The following is a 19,856-nucleotide window of genomic DNA, read 5'->3' on the forward strand; positions in this document are numbered from 1 at the left end:
CTCTTCCTGCCCCATCCTTCACATCAGTGTGAGTGCTCATGCAGCTGCACACAAGCTGAGCTTGTGACCCTGCAGAAACGCTGACCTGGCTGCCAAAGCCTTCCTCAGATTGATGTGCATTTAGAGGATTACAGAACAAGTATGTACCAAGACTGACCACCCACCCAGGGGATTGTCAGGTTTTCTACGGGATAGTGGTGTAAGACACGCTATTCTTCTGAAGCCTTTGCTGTGGGTGTTTTCCACATCAAAACAAGGGAATAAACAAAGTGTGCGCAGGTAAGTTACGTCCACCTCACTTGTGTGCCCGCTAATGCACTTCATCAAGCACACGCATTGCAGCCACCCAGCAGAATTGTGCAAGATACTCAGCGCCCCATCTCCAGTCATATTTACTGCAGTGAGAAACATGTTCCCTCTGCTTCAGCATGCAATCAAAGTAACATGCTGAAAGCAGGGCCAAATCATCACACACAGATTTAAATACATTGCAGAGAGGTAGAAGCACAACAGCCAGAGCCAACCTCTCTAGTTGCTCAATGTCATGAGCAAAGGCCAATCAAACTCTAAAGATGTTAGAACATGGTCTCTTTGTACATGAGCTCCTCCATACAAAATGAGCTCCAAGGAAGTCGCCACTTTCCTCCCTGCTTTCTACCCGCATGATGATTGGAAAATGTATTTTAACAGCGAGGCACTTCAGTCTGTAGGAGCCTGCATGGACGTTTTAGCACCCGAACAGTGGTTCTGTGGTACTAAATGCAAACCAGCACCAGCACTGGCTTGAAGGCGATGATTGCGGAAAGCTGCTATTCTACAAGTCAGCTTGGGAACTACAAATTTAGATTCTCATCTACAGTGAGTGTGTAAAATGGTGGGCAGGAGGATGCAGCTGTTGCCTTATCCTGGCTGTTCTGAATCGACACCACCTCATCCTATCCCACCTTTGGGCATACTTGCAGATGATCCTCTGTTATATGTATATGAGAGTGCCCATAATAATAATAATAAAAAAAAAAAAATCGAAAACGCTGAAAGCCAGCAACAACAGCTCACAATTTACCCACAAAGGGAGGCAGAGAATGGGCTGTTATTTAGGTTCAGGGTGCCAGGGCCATACAGCCACCACCAGAAGCAGATTCAGTCCAATTTTCCACCAGCCGATGCGGCTCATTGATAGGCACAACTTACTTACTGGTACCCTGACAAGCAGCATAGAAGGTAATTAAATGGCAGAGAACTTCTCAGAATTAGTGGGGGTATCCCACAGAGAGTAACAGCAGGAGAAGTCAGCATTAAAAGATGTCCTCATCCCTTTAAATGCTGAATCTTTGCCCAAGCTTTTTAATTTTCAGTGTTTTCTTTCTTTGTCTTGTCTGGGTATTAACACGGTTAACAAAATGAGAGCTTCCGACTTGCAGAGAATCACAGGGTTTTCAAGTTGCAAGTATATCTGAGTACATTTTTGCAAATGCAAAACGTTTGGGGAATCAAATCGTAAAGTCACAGTGAGTGCAATTCAGATCAAATACGGATCTCCGAGCGAGGAATATTGAAATAGTAACACTGCCTCATTCCCTGATGTGTCGGTGCGCTTATTTGGCTTCAGGAAACAAGACACCTGACAGTGACCTTGTTTTGGGGAGAGAGGGGAATTTGAGACTTTCTATCATTTTCAGAGGACAAAATCCCAAACAGATGATGTCATTTCTGAACATAGAACGGAACACATTCCCAGTGTCTGTCCGACCTAAATCTAAATCCACTGCTTGGCAACAACGGACATTCTCCAGTGTGGTGCTCAGCTGCCACCTCAGCCTTTATATGCTTCTCTCTCTTCCAGCCAATATTAAATGATCACCTTTGTCGTGAAACCGTCCCTTCCAATAGATTTTTAGCTTGAGCTAAATCTGGAGTCAGAAACTAGGCAGGAGAGTGCCTGCTCTGCTAGCAGAGCTCAATACTCTGAATACATGAAGATTTTTTTCTCTTCACGCTCAGCAGCTGACAGCCATCCACAAGCTCTGCAACCACAGAAAGTAGCACAGCCTCTGCACCCTGCAGCGCGGGCTGGGACAGCCCTTCCATCAGCACTTCCTTCAGCCAGCTGGCTGAAGATCTCATCTGCACCCACCTACAGGCAGCATGTGCAGGACCAAGTGTGTGGTGTGGATGCTGTTAGTTAACTGCAGTCTGGCTGTGACATGTCCCAGCACTAAGGCTTCCAGCTACGCCAAGTGAATCACAGTATAGTTCGAGTTGGAAGGGACCTTTAAAGGCCCTCCAGGCCAACTTCCATGCAATGAACAGGGACACCTACAGCTAGATCAGGTTGCTCAGAGCCTCATCCAGCCTGACCTTGAGTGTCTCCAGACATGGGGCAGCCACCACCTCACTTGGCATCCCTTTCCAGTGCTTCACTACCCTTAGATACTGAAAGGCAGCTCTCGAGTCTCCTCAGTACCTTCTCTTCTCTAGACTGAACAGCCCCAGCTGTCAGCCTGTCCATACAGGAGAGGTGTTCCATCTCTTGGATCATTTTGGTGGCCCTCCTCCAGACACACTGCAACAGGTCCATGTCTCTCCTATCTCAGCCAAAGACACTTACCTGGGGATACACAACAAAGGAGGCCAACGTCATGGATTCTGTGGCCACCTGTTCGCCCATCTAATTTAGTAAATGGTCAACTGACCCAGCTTTCCTTGAGTTCATGGCAGAAAACAAGTCTGCAGCTCTCACAATCCGGTCATGATAAAGTTATGTACATGCCATTTAGGAACAAGACTGCATTAATGTGAAAAATAATACACAGACACCCTACAAGCTATCTTCCAACCCCTCAATGCAGTACCATTTATCCTACCTTTTTTTTCTTTAATCCTGGAGCAGCTGAAATATTCCCCTCATCTGTGTTACTGCTGCCAACATGACATTGCTGGAAACACTTACATAAATTTTAATACTACTTCAATGCACTGAGATTCTCCACTAGCTGCAGTAAACAGACACATGGTTTTGGACCAAAAAGTATTGATTTCACTTCTCACTTTTAGATATGTAGTATGTGGGACAAAAAAAATGCTATAAAAATAAACAGCATTTCTCATCTAAAGGAACTGCATGTCCTCCCTCCACTCCCTGGAGTGTTTTCTATTAATATTAACATTTTTCCCCCCAGTGTAATCTCCCATGCAAGCTCTTCACAGAATCCTTTTACTGGCCCCAAATTGCTTTTTTCCTGGCTGACAAAAATACTTCTGGATAGCAAAGCTTTCAGCCTTTCAAGAACACCTACAGCACTAAAGGGCATGTGTTTAAAAGCGCTCACAGTGAGACTCTCACAGTCACAGCCACCCCTCAGTGACAGAATGCATTGTGCTATGAAAATGATGAATGGTATTTGGCGGTGTTATCGTGTGTTATTCCTGACAGCCCGGAGATGGGAGCTGTACTGGGTGTTTATATTCCTCCAGAGAGGCAACAAAACAAGGTGGTTCAGCCCTGTTTCCGAGGTCACACTCTACATCAGTGGGATGTTGAAAGCAATTGAGGTGGGCAGCTCCTTTCCTATATCTATCCCGTCATTCCCACGCTGTAAGACTCTCACGAGCAGAGGGCATTGCCTGGTCTCTGCCTGGTGGCTCCTGGTCTGCCATGGGGTAATACTGCTGTACAAGGAGAAGGAGGAATGAACAGTCTTGTGCTGACTTCTGTTTAAAGGGAGGAGAGAAGCTGAGTTAGATTGGATACCATTAAGAGCAGTACTGGGAGAAAGGAGCCATTTTACGTTGCATTCAGAAATATGACTTCCTGTGGCATATGAGACAAATAAATAAAATCTGTTGCTGGCAATAACTGCTGTTTAATCCTGTAGCTGTACCTGGAAAAATCCTATACATTTATCCCAGGACCAGAGTGCCTCAGTACATTTAGTGCTGTACTCCAGTGTTGCTACGATGGCCACGGCACACAGACCCCTGAACCAGCAACCAAACAAGCTTAGCCAAAGGACTAGACTCTAATTAAACTTTGCATTTGCTAGTAACTCAGTTTTAAGTCAGGCTTAGGAAACCCTGCACAAAAGCTAATCCAGGCTGATGTAAGATCTGAGCAGGCTTTCACTTTGTAAGCGTGGGTTGTGCATGCACCCTACTGCACAACTGAGCCCAGCACTGCCAGCACAAACACGTGGTTGCACCTGCCTCTTCTGTTACCTTGCAATCCAAAACCCAAAGGCAGAACTATACATGCTTTTTTTACTCAGTGTTTCCAATTTTTAAAATAAAAGCTTTTACAGTTTCTCTTCAAAACTGGGCGAACACTCACCCCAAAACCATTCTGTGCCCATTGCTGAGGAGCAGCACATCCTGTGTAACTGCGAGGCATTTACAGAAAGATGGACCCATGGGTTAAGTCCACTCCATTTCACAGCTGAAGAAACTGAGGCACACAATCAATGACTTATCCAGTGCTACAGAGAAGCATGACCAAGGAATAAATGCTGAATAACAGCTGCAGTAACAGTGGTGCTGAACATCAGCACAAGACAAGAAAAAGAAAAAAAAAAAAGAAAGAAAACCACATACCCCAAAGTCAAATTAATTTTATTAATAAATCACAGGAGAAAACTGCTACATTTTGCTGAGAGAAAACCAAAGCTTTATGTACCAGGCCAGAATGAGGGAGGCTGCATGCTAAAATGCTGATTATGTAAATTTATCTTATGAACATTTTTAGACAAGAATGAAGTAGGGCTTATTCTCTTTAATTAAAAACAGAATCCTACGTAGTTCATTAGCACTGATTCAGAGCAGAATGAATATTAATGTAGCCCACCTCTCCCAGGTCTACTTGCCAAAAACATCAAGAAAAAAGGTCAGAAAATGGATTCCTGAGCAACCGTAAATGTAGATTGCTAATGGCACTGCAAGGCATCTCTGAAAGGTCTTAGAGATCACAGAGATCATTTTGGCCAGAAAAAGGCAACTGTTACTGCCACTTTCAAAAAGGAGAGTAATAGGATATGGGGGACTAGAGGCTGGCCAGCCTTACTTCTGTCCCCAGGCAAACTACGGAATAATAGTCTGGAGGAGGCTCAGGGGAAACCTTATCACTTTCTACAAGTACCTGAAAGGAGGTTGTAGTGAGGTGGGAATTGGTCTCTTCTCCCAGGTAACTGGTGATAGGATGACAGATAGCAGCCTCAAAGGTCAGTAGAGGTTGGATGTTAGGAAACATTTCTTCTCAGTGGTGAGGCATTGGAAGAGGCTGCCCAAGGAGGTGGTGGAGTCATCGACCCTGGAGATGTTCAAGAAAAGGGTAGACGTGGCACAGAAGGGCATGGTGGTGGTGGGTCAGTGGTGGGATTTGGTAATCTTAGTGGTCTTTTTCACCGTTAATGATTCTATGATTCTATAACAAGCCATTACAGAAGCCATTCTAGGCACATGAAATAGGAGATTGGAAACATAAGGTCAACACCAATTTACCAGAGGCATGTTCTGCCTGACCATGCCACGTGCCCTCTCAGAGGAAATAACTGGCTCTATGGCAGAGGGAAACATTGGATGGCAGCAAGGCTTTCAACTGCTTCCCACTGTAGCATTGTAGTCAGGCTGAGGATATTGACTACAAAGTGGATGAAAAATTCTGGGCCATTGGACTAGGAATAGTCAATCATTGCAGTTTAACTGTCAGCTAGTTACAAGTGACATTCCTCAGTAGTCAAAAACAGGGAAAATCATGTTTATCTTCAGAAACAATTTGGATTGCCAAAGTCCAGTTTAGGACACTTGTTTGTCTAGTCTGGAGACGAAAAGGCTGAGAGGAGACATAACCACAGTTTCCCACTAGAGAAGGGACTGCAAAGAAGTCAGAGCCAGATTCTTTCCACGGCAAAAGAAAATCATTGTAAGCTGTGCCAGGGGATTTGGCCATAAAAAAAACTTCCTGCTTGTGGGACTGGCTGAGCACTGGAAGCTGTGCCTGGACAGACCATGGAGTCTCCTGCACCAGGGGTTTTCAAAACTTAAGAGGCTGTTGGTCTAATTTTGAAGTTAGCCCCATGCTTCAAAGAGGACTGGACTAGATGGCCTCCAAATGACCTTTCAACCTAAATTTTTCTGTGATTCTGTGATTCTAAGTGTATATGCAACTAGTAGTGTAATCAGTTGAAAGAACACCAATCACATTTATTCTACTCGGCTTCAGGCTGTTCCACCTGTCAGGTCTCAGACATCATTACTGTGCTTCTTCAGCCAAAAACTTCATATACTGTTTCCGAGCAGGAAAATCATCCGCTGGCCTGTTGTATGCTGTCCAGACTGGTTCTCCAACAAATAGCCTCATTGCTTTCACGTAGTTCTGTCAACAACAAGTCACAAGTAATTTAAGATTTCCTTTCTGTGGGAAATCCTGAAATTAATGTTTTAATTTGCATTTAGGCAGCAACTCCTGAAACCACTTCCAGATGAACTGAAAACTTCACGTGTTCCAGAACACTGTAGCATGCTGCTGTTGCCAGCTCCTGCAACAAGATTTTGCACCTATACAGGGATATATGTTGTATCACAACCAGTGCCTCCAGAGTGGGCAGACACTATTTCCACCTGATTAAAGAAACCAAATAAGTCCTGTTTTATGCAAATCACTTCACACTGGATCCACAGCACCAAGCAAAGCAGCATCTGATTCCTACTTGCTCAGTTAAACAACAAAAATCAGAAGACCCAAGATCTCTACAAAATGCCTGAGGAATATCAGAAGCTTCAAAGCAAGGGTCACAAAAGCTCAATGCATAAACTAGCCAAAAAACAACCAAAAATCTCTAGATTTCAAAAACAAAAATCTCTAGATTTCTAAAGTAGAAGAGCTCTTGCCACCAGTCAGCCAGAAGCATGCCAACTAGGAACATGAAGCTGTGGTAGCAAAATGGAGGATTACATCCCACAGAAGTGCTTCAACCACTGAGTTATGGGGAACTCAACTATCCTCTACTGCCAGCTACACTACAGGTTTAGGCCCTACCTATATTGTAAACACTGCTAAGTGCTTATCTTGCATTTGCATATTCAGCAATGTCAAGAATAAAATTAGGCACCTAAAAAATTTAGCCTCAAAACCCAAGGGTTGAGAAGTACCTAAAGAATCTATGGGAGATTTTGAAGGTAACATTTCTAGACTAAAGCTCCTGAAGTGGACATAAACATTCATAACTTCTTGTAGATTCACTGCATAATCCCTCATATTTTGTCTGTGTAAAGTAAAAGCCTTAAACTTGCAAGTGTAGCTGATTCACTGCAGACCTGAAAATGTAGGCAGGAAAACTTGGGTATATCATCAAAACAGCATACATTGTTTTTTTTTTATCTTCATTATTACTATTATTTACATAAACAATAAACATTATCTGGACATCTGATTTGGAATTATACCACACTCAGGACTATACCAGAAATGGAGTTTTGCCACACAGGAGACAACAGTACACATTTCCCTATCTACCAGGGCTAATGCTAAGATTAAAAATGTATTTGTAAGAGTCCACAAGGGCAGGCACACAGATCAGGACTACGTGTGCAATCTCACAATCCATCTGCCAAAACATTCTCCAAAAGCAGGTCACCTCCTGTGAAGTCAGCATTCAATCTAGCATACGCTAGCAGCATGCAGTGGCTCTGCAGCCTTAAATCATTCTTTCCCTGAAGGTGAATTTAGCACTTATGAAGAATGCCACTGCCGTACAAAGATATGCTCTGTCTGGCCCTACAAAGACACGCAACACAGAGGGATCCGTCTCCACACTGCAGCTGACAGCAGGGGCAATTGTGCGAGGGACCGCTGCAGGGTTTGGCTCTCAGGCCACTGTCACACAAGGTACGCTATGGATACCACGTGGCAATGACTTGCAGTTACAGCTGATGAGATGAAGCTGAATTTGTGACCTGGAGATGATAGGTTCAAATGCTGTGAATTATTTAGTATTTTTCATATTCCTACTTCATATTTAATATGCTTTGCTAATGAACTGCAAGTCTCAGGGCATGCAGTTACCAATAAGATATAAACTCACATCTATTTGTCCTCAAAATTTAGGGTAATTTATGATAACATACATTCTCATCCAGTGTAAATCGGTGATATATGCCAGCAGGGAGGGTTATCATGTCTCCTTTCTCCATGGAAATCCGGATCCATTTGTCATCCTTGTCCCGAACATCAAAATAGCCAGATCCATCTAAGATGTAACGAATTTCATCATCTAGGTGTAAATGCTCTTCATAAAATGTTTTTATCTGGGGATAGAAGGTATCTATTAATACCAAATATAGGAAAACTGCAAAGGAATTTAGCTGAAACATTTGGCAAAGCAGACAAAGGCTTTCAGCAGTGTAGTGATTTAACTAACAGATGAGACCAGCAGGGTAAAATAGCCAATCCAGACAACCAGACCCAGGGGTCCGGGTACTTCTTATCCACACTAGCACAAGTCTGCCTGAAACACTTCTCAGCCTTTACTGATTCAGAATGGCAGCGCCCTATCTTTGCACAAGGCTGAGCTTACCCAGGGCACTTAAGTTACTATGTAATTCACCTTGTAAAAAACTTGAAATCAGTGTAACATAACGGGCTTAAAACTGGTAGGAGGACAGATTTAATGGAAATATGGAAATGCCACCAGGCTGCAATATTCAGATCAGAACAGCAGTCCAATGCCCTGAGGCAGGGAGAAATACACTCCTTCTAGAAGGCTTGAGGCCTGGCACTGCTTGTGTTCATCTGCTTCGAAATAGCCAAGCTGTTTGCTTCCCAAGTTAACAAATCATCTTGTAAGAGAAACATATCCCTCAAATTCCATGATGTTAACATTCATTTTGAAAAGACATATTTTGCAACAGCCAGCAGGATGTCTCAGCCTTCAAAGCCCATGCACAGCTGGCAACAGCCTGCCTTCATCCTGGTTAGGATCTCTGAGTATCTGCAAGGCTCTGAGTTTCAAAATGACACAATGATGGAAAGTAGCCTACAAACTTTGTAGGCAACCTACAGAAGCAAAAGGCCCACCTCTTCCTTGTTTTAGAAATAGTATCAACATTTATTTTACTAAAGTTAAGAACTTTAGTACAAAGCGTATTTTAAATATGAATTTCATCTCTGAGAGTGCATGCAGTGAACACACATTAAAAGGCTGACTGTGTGCTCTAACAGCATTCAGAGCGCAAATCCTCATTCAAAGTAAAGGCCTGCATACCTTTTCTTCATAATTTGGCAGCTTGTCTTTATGTATAGTTACTATATCCATCCAAGAATAATTTTCTGCTTCCCGAATCTCTTTCAGACGTGGGTCAGTCTCATAGTTATCAGCATCCAACTAAAAAATAGGCAAAAAAAAAAAAAAAAAAAAAGGGTTCAAACAATCACTTAAAACACAATTCAGGATACTCATGTGGAAAAACAAAGCTGTTGTCAATGAGTTGGCAGATAACCTGGGTGGCTACGTTAGCTTCTTATAGGTACACAAGGCACATATCAGTGCTTTTCAAGACAGAAAGGTGAACACACGAGAGCACAACTACTGCATGCTCAGTAACGCACCAGATATTATTAAGTCTAGAAGTCACTATTTGGTTATCATGGGAAGACCAAAAATGATAAAAACCTGAGCTTTCAAAACCAGAACAGACATCCCATGTCAGCTTGTCATTCCCACACTGCTTCAACACCTTGATTCTCATTCAGGAGCCAGATTCATTGCATTTACCCATATCAGCCCCACAGAAGCCATCTGGGAAGCCTTCCTGCTGCTGCTGCAGCCATTTCTGAGGTTCAGAAGTGCTGGCAGACACATATAGGTTGGTACCAGTTCTTCCAGCACTGCTTCCTCACCCAGCATCTCTTGCCTGCCAAGCACACAAGCTTATTGTCACACACACAACAGCAGCAGCAGCACAGCAGCAACAAATAAGATTAAATTAGAAAGTAATAGGTTTGAGGTCTTTGCTGATTGTGTCAGAAATTAATAAACTGTTCTGGATACACTTCACTTTTTCTGCTCTCATGCCAAATTTATGAAAGTGGGAGAGATGCTAAAAACAGACAAGCAGAAGGTTACCTGAGGTTTCAGAATGGCAAGATTTGCTATGGTTTATTAACTCTTGCAGCATGTCCTTACCTTGCACAGTCTGCAGAGAACTTCAAAGGCTGGAGCCTCACCGCCAACACACATCCCCATCCCCACAAGGCACTGTCACTCTGCAGCACTGCTTGTGCTGCACTCCTCGAGCCCAGGAGGTATGATTATCAGGGAGAGAAATCCTGAGCTCTTAATGAATACATTTTACAGCTGAGGCATGGCTGATTTATGGTTTGTGCCAGAAATTATCCATCATGCAGCTCTTCTGTCTGAACCACCCCAAGAAGGGCACTTTGAAATGTTTCTTACAAACCACAGAATCATAAGGGTTGGAAAGGACTTGTGGGGACCACCAAGTCCAATCCCCCTGCTAAAGCAGGTTCCCTACAACAGGTCACACAGGTAGACATTCAGGCAGATCTTGAATATCGCAGAGAAGGAGATTCCACAGCCTCTCTGAGCAGCCTGTTCTGGTGTTCCATCACTTTCACAGTAAAGAAGTTCTTTCGCATGTTTATGTGGAACTTCCCGTCTGGGATTGTGCCCTTTACCCCTTGTCCTGTTGCTGCACACTGAAATGAGCCTGGCCCCATCCACTTGACTCCCGCACATCAGAAATTTATAAACATTGATGTGATCATCTCTCAGTCTTTTCCAGGCTGAATAACCCCAGGCCTCTCACCTTTCACTCATATGAGAGATGGTCCAGGCCCAAACCATCTTTGTGTCCCTCCTCTGGTCTCCTAGAAGTTCGCTGTCTTTCTTGGACTTGAGAGCTCAGAACTGGATGCACTGTTCCAGATGTGGCCTCACCAGAGCAGAGGAGAGGGGTCCTTAAACCTGCTGGCTGCACTCTTTAATGCATCCCAGGGTACCACTGGCCTTGGCCACAAGGGCACACACAAAAGGACCCAAGTCCTACTCTACAGAGCTCCTCTCCAGCAGGTCAGATCCTGACCTGTACTGGTAGATGCAATGCCCAACCCAAACCATTCTACCATTCTGTGATGTCCGGTACAGATGAGACACAGCTCACCCTGGCGGGCGCTGTGCCTCTGGATTCGGCTCCAACCCACACGTTTCTGGTAGCACTGCCACCATCTCGGGTGGGAATCGAGCGGGGTGAGGGCGGCACAGCGATCCAGGCCGACACGCAGACACGTTTACCAAATAAACACGTAAAAATTTATGACTCGATTTTACAACGCGGATGTAAGGGGATACCACGTGAAACCGTTATTTCAGAGACGCGGCAAAGGCAGCCCTGAGGACCGCGGGTAGACAACGCGAGAAGAAGAGGAGCCCCCCCAGGGACAGCCCGCCCCGCAGCGGCCTCCCGCCTCAGGGGCACGGCGCCATGACGCGCATCCCCGGCGCCCGCCCGCCCGCCCGCCTCCCGGCGGCAGCGCAACGCGGCCCGGCGCCGCGCGGCGCCCTCCAGCCGCGGCCCGGGGCACGCTCCCCCGGGCAGCGCCGCCCGTCCCCGCCGCTTACTCTGCGGTAGGCGACACCGAGGCGGCGCAGCTGCTCCAGGCTGACGGCGCGGTTAGGCTGCAGCCTGTGGGGAGCCCGCTGGTCCTCCTGGGACTCGTCCATGTACCAGGCCTCCACCATGGCGGCGCCGGCAGCTCCCGCGGGGCTGGGCGGCAGCGGCCCGCCCCGCAGCTGGGGCCCGGCCTATGGGGAGAGCGCCGAGATCTCGGGCAGCTCCTGGAGGGAGGCCTCCAGTTTCTTTTTCAAAAAGACGCACAAACACAGCCAAACTTTAACTCCTATCCACTGAAAGCTGTCAAATGACAGTACCCTCTGAAGTTTCAGTTGCCCATGAAGAACGGCTTGAACAGCCAACGTCCTCTTCTCGATCTCAAGCCTCTGTTAAGCCTGCTTTAGAAATATTATTCACTTTCCATCCTTCATTCTGTCCATAGTCCAATGCACGTTCTTCTTTCTTCATTTCCAGAATGAGAGATAAACGTTAGTAACAGCTAGAACAAAACTGTTTCCTATTAAATTTCTTGTTTCCACATTGCAGAAGTCCTTCAGGCAGTAAAGTAACTTAAATACTGTGACACTGTTGCTACCACTTACCCACTATTATCTTAACAGTTTCCTCAATATTGCTGCTTCAAGTAACACATTTCCACGCAGTAAGTAGGATCTGCACATCGAACACAAGAGGTATGATCTGCAGATTATGACACCTCTTCAGTACATTGTCACACTGTTTAACTGTTTCAACGAGAGATCTGATTGGGATCACTACGTGCTTTCCTCCAAGTCAAACTTTTGAAGTAAGAAAGAAGACAGATGTGTATGTGTATACATAGGTTGTTCTGAAAGTAACACCTCCTATATATTTTCACAGAAACGACAACAGATACAAAGAGCACAGTAACACTACTTGATAGAGCAAATTCTCAGCTACAAAATGCTATTTTTCAACACAGTCACCTACTGCACTCAAAGTTATCTGAATGTGGCTTCTCTTTCACATCACTGCCACCACTGCTGAAATGCACCACCCACCACCTCACTGTGCTCACATCCACTGTTTGGTCTCCATGGATGTTCAGCAAGTGTCGATGAATGTTAATGGGTGCAACTTTTTCCACATGGAGGAATTCAATTCCACACCTTTGCTTCATTCACACTTCCACATCAGACATCATTCTGTCAGACTGTCCCTCTGCTGCCATCAGTCACATGGCAACAAAATGTAACAGAATACGGTCGGGAAGGTTCAGCTTCTACTGCCATACCACCAACATCCATCTCTGACATTGTGGGCCAACACAATAAAATAGGAGGAATCACTTCCAGAGCAGCCCTAGCAAATGTGTGTATATGCACACATGTATATACACATACATGCACACACATGTACATATGTGGGGATGTACATATGTGTATGTATATATACATACATATTCAAGACCCAGGGAATTAATTTTTATCAGTGTACTACCTCATCCCTTCAGGTGCAATTACCATACAATTTTGGATGACACAAAACAAAATCTCCCTCATCTATTAGTTAACAGACGAGCTAGTTTCCTAGCTCCATCACAATTCATGTGACACTAAATAACTAAAAGCATGCACTTTGCCTCAAGTAAGGATATTAAAAGGAATGAGAACCATTAAGAAATCAGGCTTCAGCAGCTCCAACAACCTACAGCCATTAACAAATAAAAAAAAAAAAGCAACTCAATGACTTCTAACTTAAGCACTACCCTTCAGTAGTATTCAGGTGCCTTACAAGAAAGTTGACAAAGACAATGTAGCAAATGTTTCCCTTTCCTGTATAGATACATACAAAATAACACTTGTTGAACAGCAGTATTTACTCTCTAATTCAAGTGCAGGTTAGCCATTCCACTAATCTCATCATTGCCTAGAAAAAATGAAGTCAAATGCTGGACAACCTGGATGATCAGCTTCTCTGGATCTCATAGTTCTACCTCAGATAAAATGGCCAATTATTTTCTTTGGGACATCAGACAATACTACTGTCAGAATGCCAAAGCTTATTAACGAACATATCCATGCCACGTCATTGACCTATGACATTGTCCAACCAACTTCACCCCCTCAACAATTCTGCACCATAAATACATACGTCTATACAAAAAAAAAATAATAATAATTTATTTCATAAGAAGGAAATAAGAGAACACACAGGATAAAGATTTAGTATCATTTCTTCTGAAGTTCGTCTTTACGGTGAATTCAAAGTCTATGAGACTGCTCAAAAACACTGACAGCAGCACTTCAGCAAGATCAGCACTTCAGCAAGATGAAGGAAAAAAGCAAACAGTTTATCAGCAACTAAATATTGACTTGATTGTAAAACAAACAGCATAGATGAAAATGCATTTTTCTCCCCAGAAGGTTGTTATAAATTTAGCACTTTGAGCTAGAAATAAGCACGGTTCAAAGTTCAACTCTGAAGCAACAGCAGTTCAAACTGTCACTGCTACATTAATCCTTTTCCTTCAGCTGCAACAGTCTCTAGTCCCAGTGTGTCACAACTTTTGTTTACTGGCGCCTTCTCTTGCCAGTCTGTCAGCTTCCTCGTTTCCTTGGAAACCAGCATGACCAGGAATATGCATCTGTTAGGACAAAAGTGCAGGAGTGTTAGACATGAAAGAAATCAAGAAAAAGAGCACATACGTGAAACCTGAGCACATAATGCCCTTCCATTCATAGCACAGTAGCAGCTCCTTAATGGAGCTCACATGAAGTCCTTACATGTTCTTCCCAGTAATGCCTGTAACCTCTCTTCAAAGAGCAAGAACTGGACTAACAGATTGCAGAAACCATCTTTATGAAAAGTGGCAAGCTGGCTAAGGAGCACCTAACTGAGCCTTAAAAAAAAGAAAAGAGGCAGAAAACAGCACTAACACTTATTTACTAACTCAGAAGTCCTACCCTCAGATGAAAGAAAAAACCCCTCTGACATTCAGTCTCCAGTTTTTCCCAGAATGCTACGCCATTAAAAACAATAGCTGTGTAACCACAGCACTCACATATCTGGTTTTTCAGTTTTCTTTACATTAGAGATCCTTATGTGCTCAGTTTTCTTGGAAAAAAAACACTAAGGTACAGAAAACCAGAGTTAAGTTTATTTGGAGCTATAATCTTAGTTTTCCCGGTTTAAAGGCAGTCGTATGATTAAGTTACACAAAAGAGCCGGTGTATTAAAAGCTATGATAAGCAACTCAAGGAGTTACAACTCAAAAAGACACTATTATGTTGCAAGCTTACATTTTCAGAAATTGAAATAATTATTAGACAGTTTCTAAGTAGTAACAAGAAACAAAAAACAAACATGCATTTTAACAGATCAAATAGTGGTTACGGGAGACTAGCTTAAACTGAAGTGATAATCTCACTTGCTTTAAATAAAACAAGCAGATTCATTGTATTTATAGATGTATAGCTTTATACCCTATAAAATTCATTGCTATGGTCCTACTTGGTAGGAGTTTACAAGAATATTTAGGATGTCATTAGGAAGAAGAAATGAGGTGCTCACCCACTGAATTTCTATGCCTTTTGATAGACTATCAAGTTTTTGAAAATCTTCTTTATTTATCACGCTTCCTCCTGAACTTGTTCTCCAGCCATTTGTTTTCCAGTTTTCAACCCAGCTCGTAATACCTACGCAAAGGGAGTATTACCATAAAACGTGCTATGAAAGAACAACTGTTTCAAAAGTCAAAAAGTCTTTCAATACGTTAATTCCATACAAAGTCACAGGCAAAAGCATCACAAAAAATAATCCTGAAGACCAAACAAGAATATATTTTCCCATTATTACTTGCATTACCAACAGTGTTTTCCTGAATGGATATTTAAAGATTACAGTTTTATACACGTTCCACACATAATTATGACACAAACTTCAAGAAATTGAAGCTAAAGATTTGCTTGATTGTACAATAAACTAGAACAAATTTGTTTTGAGAAACTGAAGATGTAAATGCACAGAGGAGAAACAGATGACCACATATTTTAAGATTTTTGTTGGCTAAACAGAACACTTCAGAGAAGGAACACAAAAGCAGATTTCTAGAGAACAAGATCTAACATTCTGGCCATCCATATGTGGAAAGAAGGGAAACTCAAATATAGCTCACGTATGTGTACAGATAGTTTTTCCAATCCAAGAAGTCAAAACAAACCAAAATGAAACTACAAGGTCACTACACCAAATTCTGAGTAGTCTCGAGGACTTCCGTAACAGAAGGCCCACAAACAATATTTTTTCTAGACTGTGTGTGTCATCCTGGATATATTAAGACAAAAATCCTTTACTTACTTCTGTCATTCTTCACTGTCTCTGGCAACTGGCAATTTGTCTCTAACTGTATCTCATGCAGACAGAAGGTAATCCTTGCAATATTCTGCAAGTTTTTCAGCAAGCAGTCCTGAGTAATTGAGTTATGTTACACCTTCTCTTCCTTATATAAGAAGTCCCCACAAACCCCAGTACATTCTATAGGCCTTACGTAATAAAACAGTGTTCAGCGTGTCTCAAAGCGTCTTCAAGAATCAGGAACTCTAAAACAATCAACTTACCATTAATAGTGAACTTGCTGTCAGTGTAGATAATTAATTTCTTGATATTTTGGCTCTTTGCTTGCTCAATTGCTTTGCAGGCTGCCTTAAGAACATTTCAATAGAATCACAGTTCAGTACAGTATTTTGAACATGTAACTAAAATATCAGCAGAGTACCCGATGTTAATACAGAAGAACTACAAAGAATAGTACTGTAGTCTCTCCATCAGTGAGTACAAAGATCTTTTAGAACAGAGATGTATCAGAAAGACTGAGAGCAACTTAAGTTTCCCACATGCTAAATAAAGTAAAGTCTGTTGCTCAGTTCTTCAATGCAGGAGCAGCTCTCTGCCCATTTACTCAGCACTCCAGGGCTCTTAACAGCACATCAGCTTCCAGGCATCTTCTCCGTAACTTCGGAGAGCAAAGATTCCTATCAGCTCCAACTGTTTGGAACTGTTTCCAGTCATTCTTTAGTGAAGCCACGAAATATAATAATTAGAGAAGAACAAGTGGCACGGCCTCAACTTAGCACAGAAAAGCTCTCCAGCAGCAAGTCGGGCCTCTGACAAACCACCATCACCTCTGCTTGTCCCTCACTGAAATGAATTTCTTGCAATTTTTAAGCAGGTCAGCTTCCCCCCCCTAATTTTATCTCCAAAGACACAGTGCAGGGAAGCTGCAGAACCAGAATTAAGATTAGGTGAGAAGGAAGACTAAATCTTCTGTTACGAGTTTATTTCCAAAGTTACAAGAGTTACTCCTAGAATTATTTATTATGTATAATCAAAGAAAGATGATATTCTGACCCTACCACAGTAAGAAGGCACTCATCCTCTTAACCACAATAAAAGTAGCCCTTTCCCTGAAGTCTGAGACACAGACATTAAAAATACAAAGATTTGAGAACAGGGCTTTCCTAATGCAAGGCAGTTTTCAATATCTGTGCTTGGCCTGATGACATCTGGGAATTCTCAAGATGGAGTTATTGCTTATTCGAAAGCAACAAAGAACAATAAAACCTAAAGCAAACAATTTGTCTGAAGTCACAACTCCTGGTATTTTGTGTACTTCCCTCACAGCTCCATAACTGGTTTCTGAAGGCCAGAGTTGAAACACTCGAGTATATAATAATGCTTTCTACACATGGAAGTATTTTAGGACATATGCTACTTACGTGTATTTCAGCTCTTTGATTAGTTTGCCGTCCAGGAAGTCTTTCACTGATATTTCTATATACAAACAACAAACAGTAGTTACTGAAAATTATCAGTGCTGTACATTCACTACACATTAGAATCAGAAATAAACTGAGATGATTTTCTTTTTATAAAGAAGGATGAATGGAGATTTAAGGTCTAACTTCCACCCACACAGCACAACTTCCATATCTGGACCTGCCATCAACATGCAGCTACTTTTGCTGCCTTTTGTACACACACACAATTATTTTAATTTTCTGCATTCCTTGAATCCACTTCAGCAACTTAAAAATATTATTCCCAATCATTTTTTCCCACATCCTTACTTCCTAGAAAAGCTGATTTGTGTTTTTCCTCAGTAAGTTGTTACTCTAATAGCACGGTCATTAACATGAGCTTCTACAGCAGGGCTTCACATTCAAAAGGGGCTGGCATGGTGAAACACACCCAAAACAAACATCAGCATATCTATCTTAAAAAAGAACCCAGTGAATTACTTACAAGGGGTGGCCTGGTCCCCAGTAGACACCTATTCCAGCGCGTGCCCTGTTACGTCCATTACCTGAGCAACAACCATCTGTATAAACAACTGCAAATTCACCTACAAAAGAATTGGCAAAAGCAGAAATTCAAGGATTCCTTCATGAACATAGACTCTTCAAGCAGAAAGAAACATCTGCTAATAGATTAATATCTAAACTTCCCTCCTTGGACAGTCCTTCAAAATGCCATGATTTAGAGATATCACTGATTTTAATTAGTAATGCATAACACCAGAAGCCCCACTGCAACTTCACCCTCTCACTGCTCCCAGATCAGTCAGGATCACAATGTATCTTTGTGCCAAGTTTCATATTCTCACTATAAGTCTCGTCTTCCTCAGTCAGTGTTAAAACTTGCCAGCTACATCTGCACTTAAATCTAGTTTGTAATCTAGGCACATGTAAAAGTACAAATATAGAGACCAAATCAAGCCATACTTTGATAGCAGTTAAAGTTAATTAATGTTACACTGAAAAATAATATGAAAAAAAAACATATCGTGGCTCAGGTTTCAGTTTGAAAAAGACAGGTTACACTCAGCCTGGTGTTGTCATACACAAACCTCCCTAAAAGCTTCCTAATAATTACACTGTTTTATATGAAAGAGGAGAAATAACTCAAATGAATTAACGGAATAACTAAAGAACTTACCCATATATGAAAACTTAGCTTCACTGACTACTGGTGTTGACTGCTCTTCATCGTGTTTTGCACGCTTTACAGTATGTTCTTCATTTGTAGACTGTTCATACGGCCTTTTGCATGCATTGCAGCACAAGACATCTGTCTCCGGCTCCTCTCTGTGGCTAGCATTTTCCTGTGCTACAGCTGAAGCACCGTGTGTCTCTTCCAAAAACACAAAATAAGAAAGTTCACCTACGTACACAAGGTCAAGTTTTATTCAAAATAAATCCTAGAAGAAACGTGTAGATGGAGAAAGCTTTTCAAGGTAAGAGAAACAGCCGCTGGACTCAATGATCCTTATGGGCCCCTCCCAACTCAGGATATTCTATGACACTATGTGGCACCTGAGGAGGTGGTGCGCTGAGCACGGTGGGGATGAGCAGACAATTGGACTAAGTGATCTCAGAGATCTTTCCCAACCTCAGTCGTTCTGTGATAAAGACAAGAGTTTTGCTTTCACTGATTAGTAACGCCCATCCGTTAAACTAACCCTGAAAAAGAATTAGGGGAAAAAAAAAAAAAAAGCCAAGTGCACCAGTTATCTTAGCTCAAAGCAGACACACGTAACAGCCCTTAAATACAAACAGACACGGCACAAGCAAATCCATACGCCTACGGAAATGCTTCATGCTTCTTTCTTGCGCAGACACACCCCCGGTGGTGTTGGCATTCCCGCACCAGCAGCCGACGGGAAGCAGCACAGCGCACGTGGCCCCGCGGGCCTCCTTCCCTGCCTCCCTCCTTCCTTCCCTGCCTCCCTCCCGCCGCCCCGCACTGAGGACTCGCTACCTGCGGGCGCTGACTGCTGCCCGTCCGGAGGCCCGGCGCCCACGAAGGCCCAGGCTTCCTTCTCGGTGGCGAACTTCTTGAAGCTGGCGGAAGGGAACCTGTTCACCTGCTGCTGGCACTCCGCCCTGCAACACAGCGGGCGGGGAGTGAGGCCGGCCCGGCGCGCTTCCCGGAGCAGCCCCGGTGGCGAGGCCGCGCTCGGGCCTTACCAGGTGCGGTAGACACCCGTCTGCCGGCCCTTGCGCACCGCGTAGAACATGCCGCCGCCCTTGGAGACAAAACAGGAGTGGCTGAGGAGCGCGACGAGCCACCGCAACATAGCGCAGCCCCGCCGCCATTCGCGCCCCTACCCCGCCCCGCGGCCCCTGCCCCGGGCAGGCTGCACACCCGCCGCCGCCGCCGCTCGACACTGCGCAGGCGTCGCAGCCGGTCGCACATGC

General features: G+C 43.5%; 2 protein-coding genes across 5 annotated transcripts; both read right to left on the reverse strand.

Moving 5' to 3' along the window:
- Window positions 1-4,584: 4,584 nt before the first annotated feature.
- On the reverse strand, window positions 4,585-11,766 carry ADI1 (acireductone dioxygenase 1). The gene is made up of 4 exons (NM_001031089.2): window positions 11,628-11,766; window positions 9,252-9,371; window positions 8,116-8,295; window positions 4,585-6,364 (listed from the first exon to the last, which is right to left on the reverse strand). The coding sequence occupies exons 1-4, from the start codon at window positions 11,745-11,747 to the stop codon at window positions 6,242-6,244; spliced, it is 543 nt and encodes a 180-aa protein (NP_001026260.1). The 5' UTR covers window positions 11,748-11,766; the 3' UTR covers window positions 4,585-6,241.
- A 1,987-nt stretch (window positions 11,767-13,753) lies between these two features.
- On the reverse strand, window positions 13,754-19,838 carry RNASEH1 (ribonuclease H1). 4 transcript variants are annotated; one of them, XM_046938503.1, is made up of 9 exons: window positions 19,804-19,838; window positions 19,626-19,684; window positions 19,417-19,541; window positions 18,595-18,789; window positions 17,902-18,001; window positions 17,376-17,430; window positions 16,218-16,302; window positions 15,172-15,296; window positions 13,754-14,245 (listed from the first exon to the last, which is right to left on the reverse strand). In XM_046938503.1, exons 2-9 carry the CDS (start codon window positions 19,673-19,675, stop codon window positions 14,159-14,161), a joined length of 822 nt encoding a protein of 273 aa, XP_046794459.1. In that variant the 5' UTR covers window positions 19,676-19,684; window positions 19,804-19,838; the 3' UTR covers window positions 13,754-14,158. The 4 variants fall into 4 exon arrangements, with proteins under 4 accessions (XP_046794459.1, XP_046794461.1, XP_046794460.1 ...); XM_046938505.1 differs by having other exon boundaries at window positions 19,767-19,838; XM_046938504.1 differs by having other exon boundaries at window positions 18,595-18,819; window positions 19,767-19,838.
- Window positions 19,839-19,856: the final 18 nt, after the last annotated feature.

Source organism: Gallus gallus, chromosome 3 (assembly GCF_016699485.2).
Source record: "Gallus gallus isolate bGalGal1 chromosome 3, bGalGal1.mat.broiler.GRCg7b, whole genome shotgun sequence".
In the NCBI taxonomy this organism is placed as follows: domain Eukaryota; kingdom Metazoa; phylum Chordata; class Aves; order Galliformes; family Phasianidae; genus Gallus; species Gallus gallus.

Bases quoted from the DNA above. Each gene is read 5' to 3' on its own strand.
- RNASEH1 (NM_204998.2), bottom strand. From the start codon at position 19,735: ATGTTGCGGTGGCTCGTCGCGCTCCTCAGCCACTCCTGTTTTGTCTCC. The intron at 18,790-19,416 runs GTAGCGAGTCCT...TGTTTTTGGAAG, and splicing joins GCAGCAGTCAGCGCCCGCAG to AGACACACGGTGCTTCAGCT. The intron at 17,431-17,901 runs GTAAGTAATTCA...GTTTGTATATAG, and splicing joins TGGGGACCAGGCCACCCCTT to AAATATCAGTGAAAGACTTC.
- ADI1 (NM_001031089.2), bottom strand. From the start codon at position 11,747: ATGGTGGAGGCCTGGTACATGGACGAGTCCCAGGAGGACCAGCGGGCT. The intron at 9,372-11,627 runs GTAAGCGGCGGG...CCTATTTTTTAG, and splicing joins TCGGTGTCGCCTACCGCAGA to TTGGATGCTGATAACTATGA. The intron at 8,296-9,251 runs GTATGCAGGCCT...TTCTATCCCCAG, and splicing joins TGCCAAATTATGAAGAAAAG to ATAAAAACATTTTATGAAGA.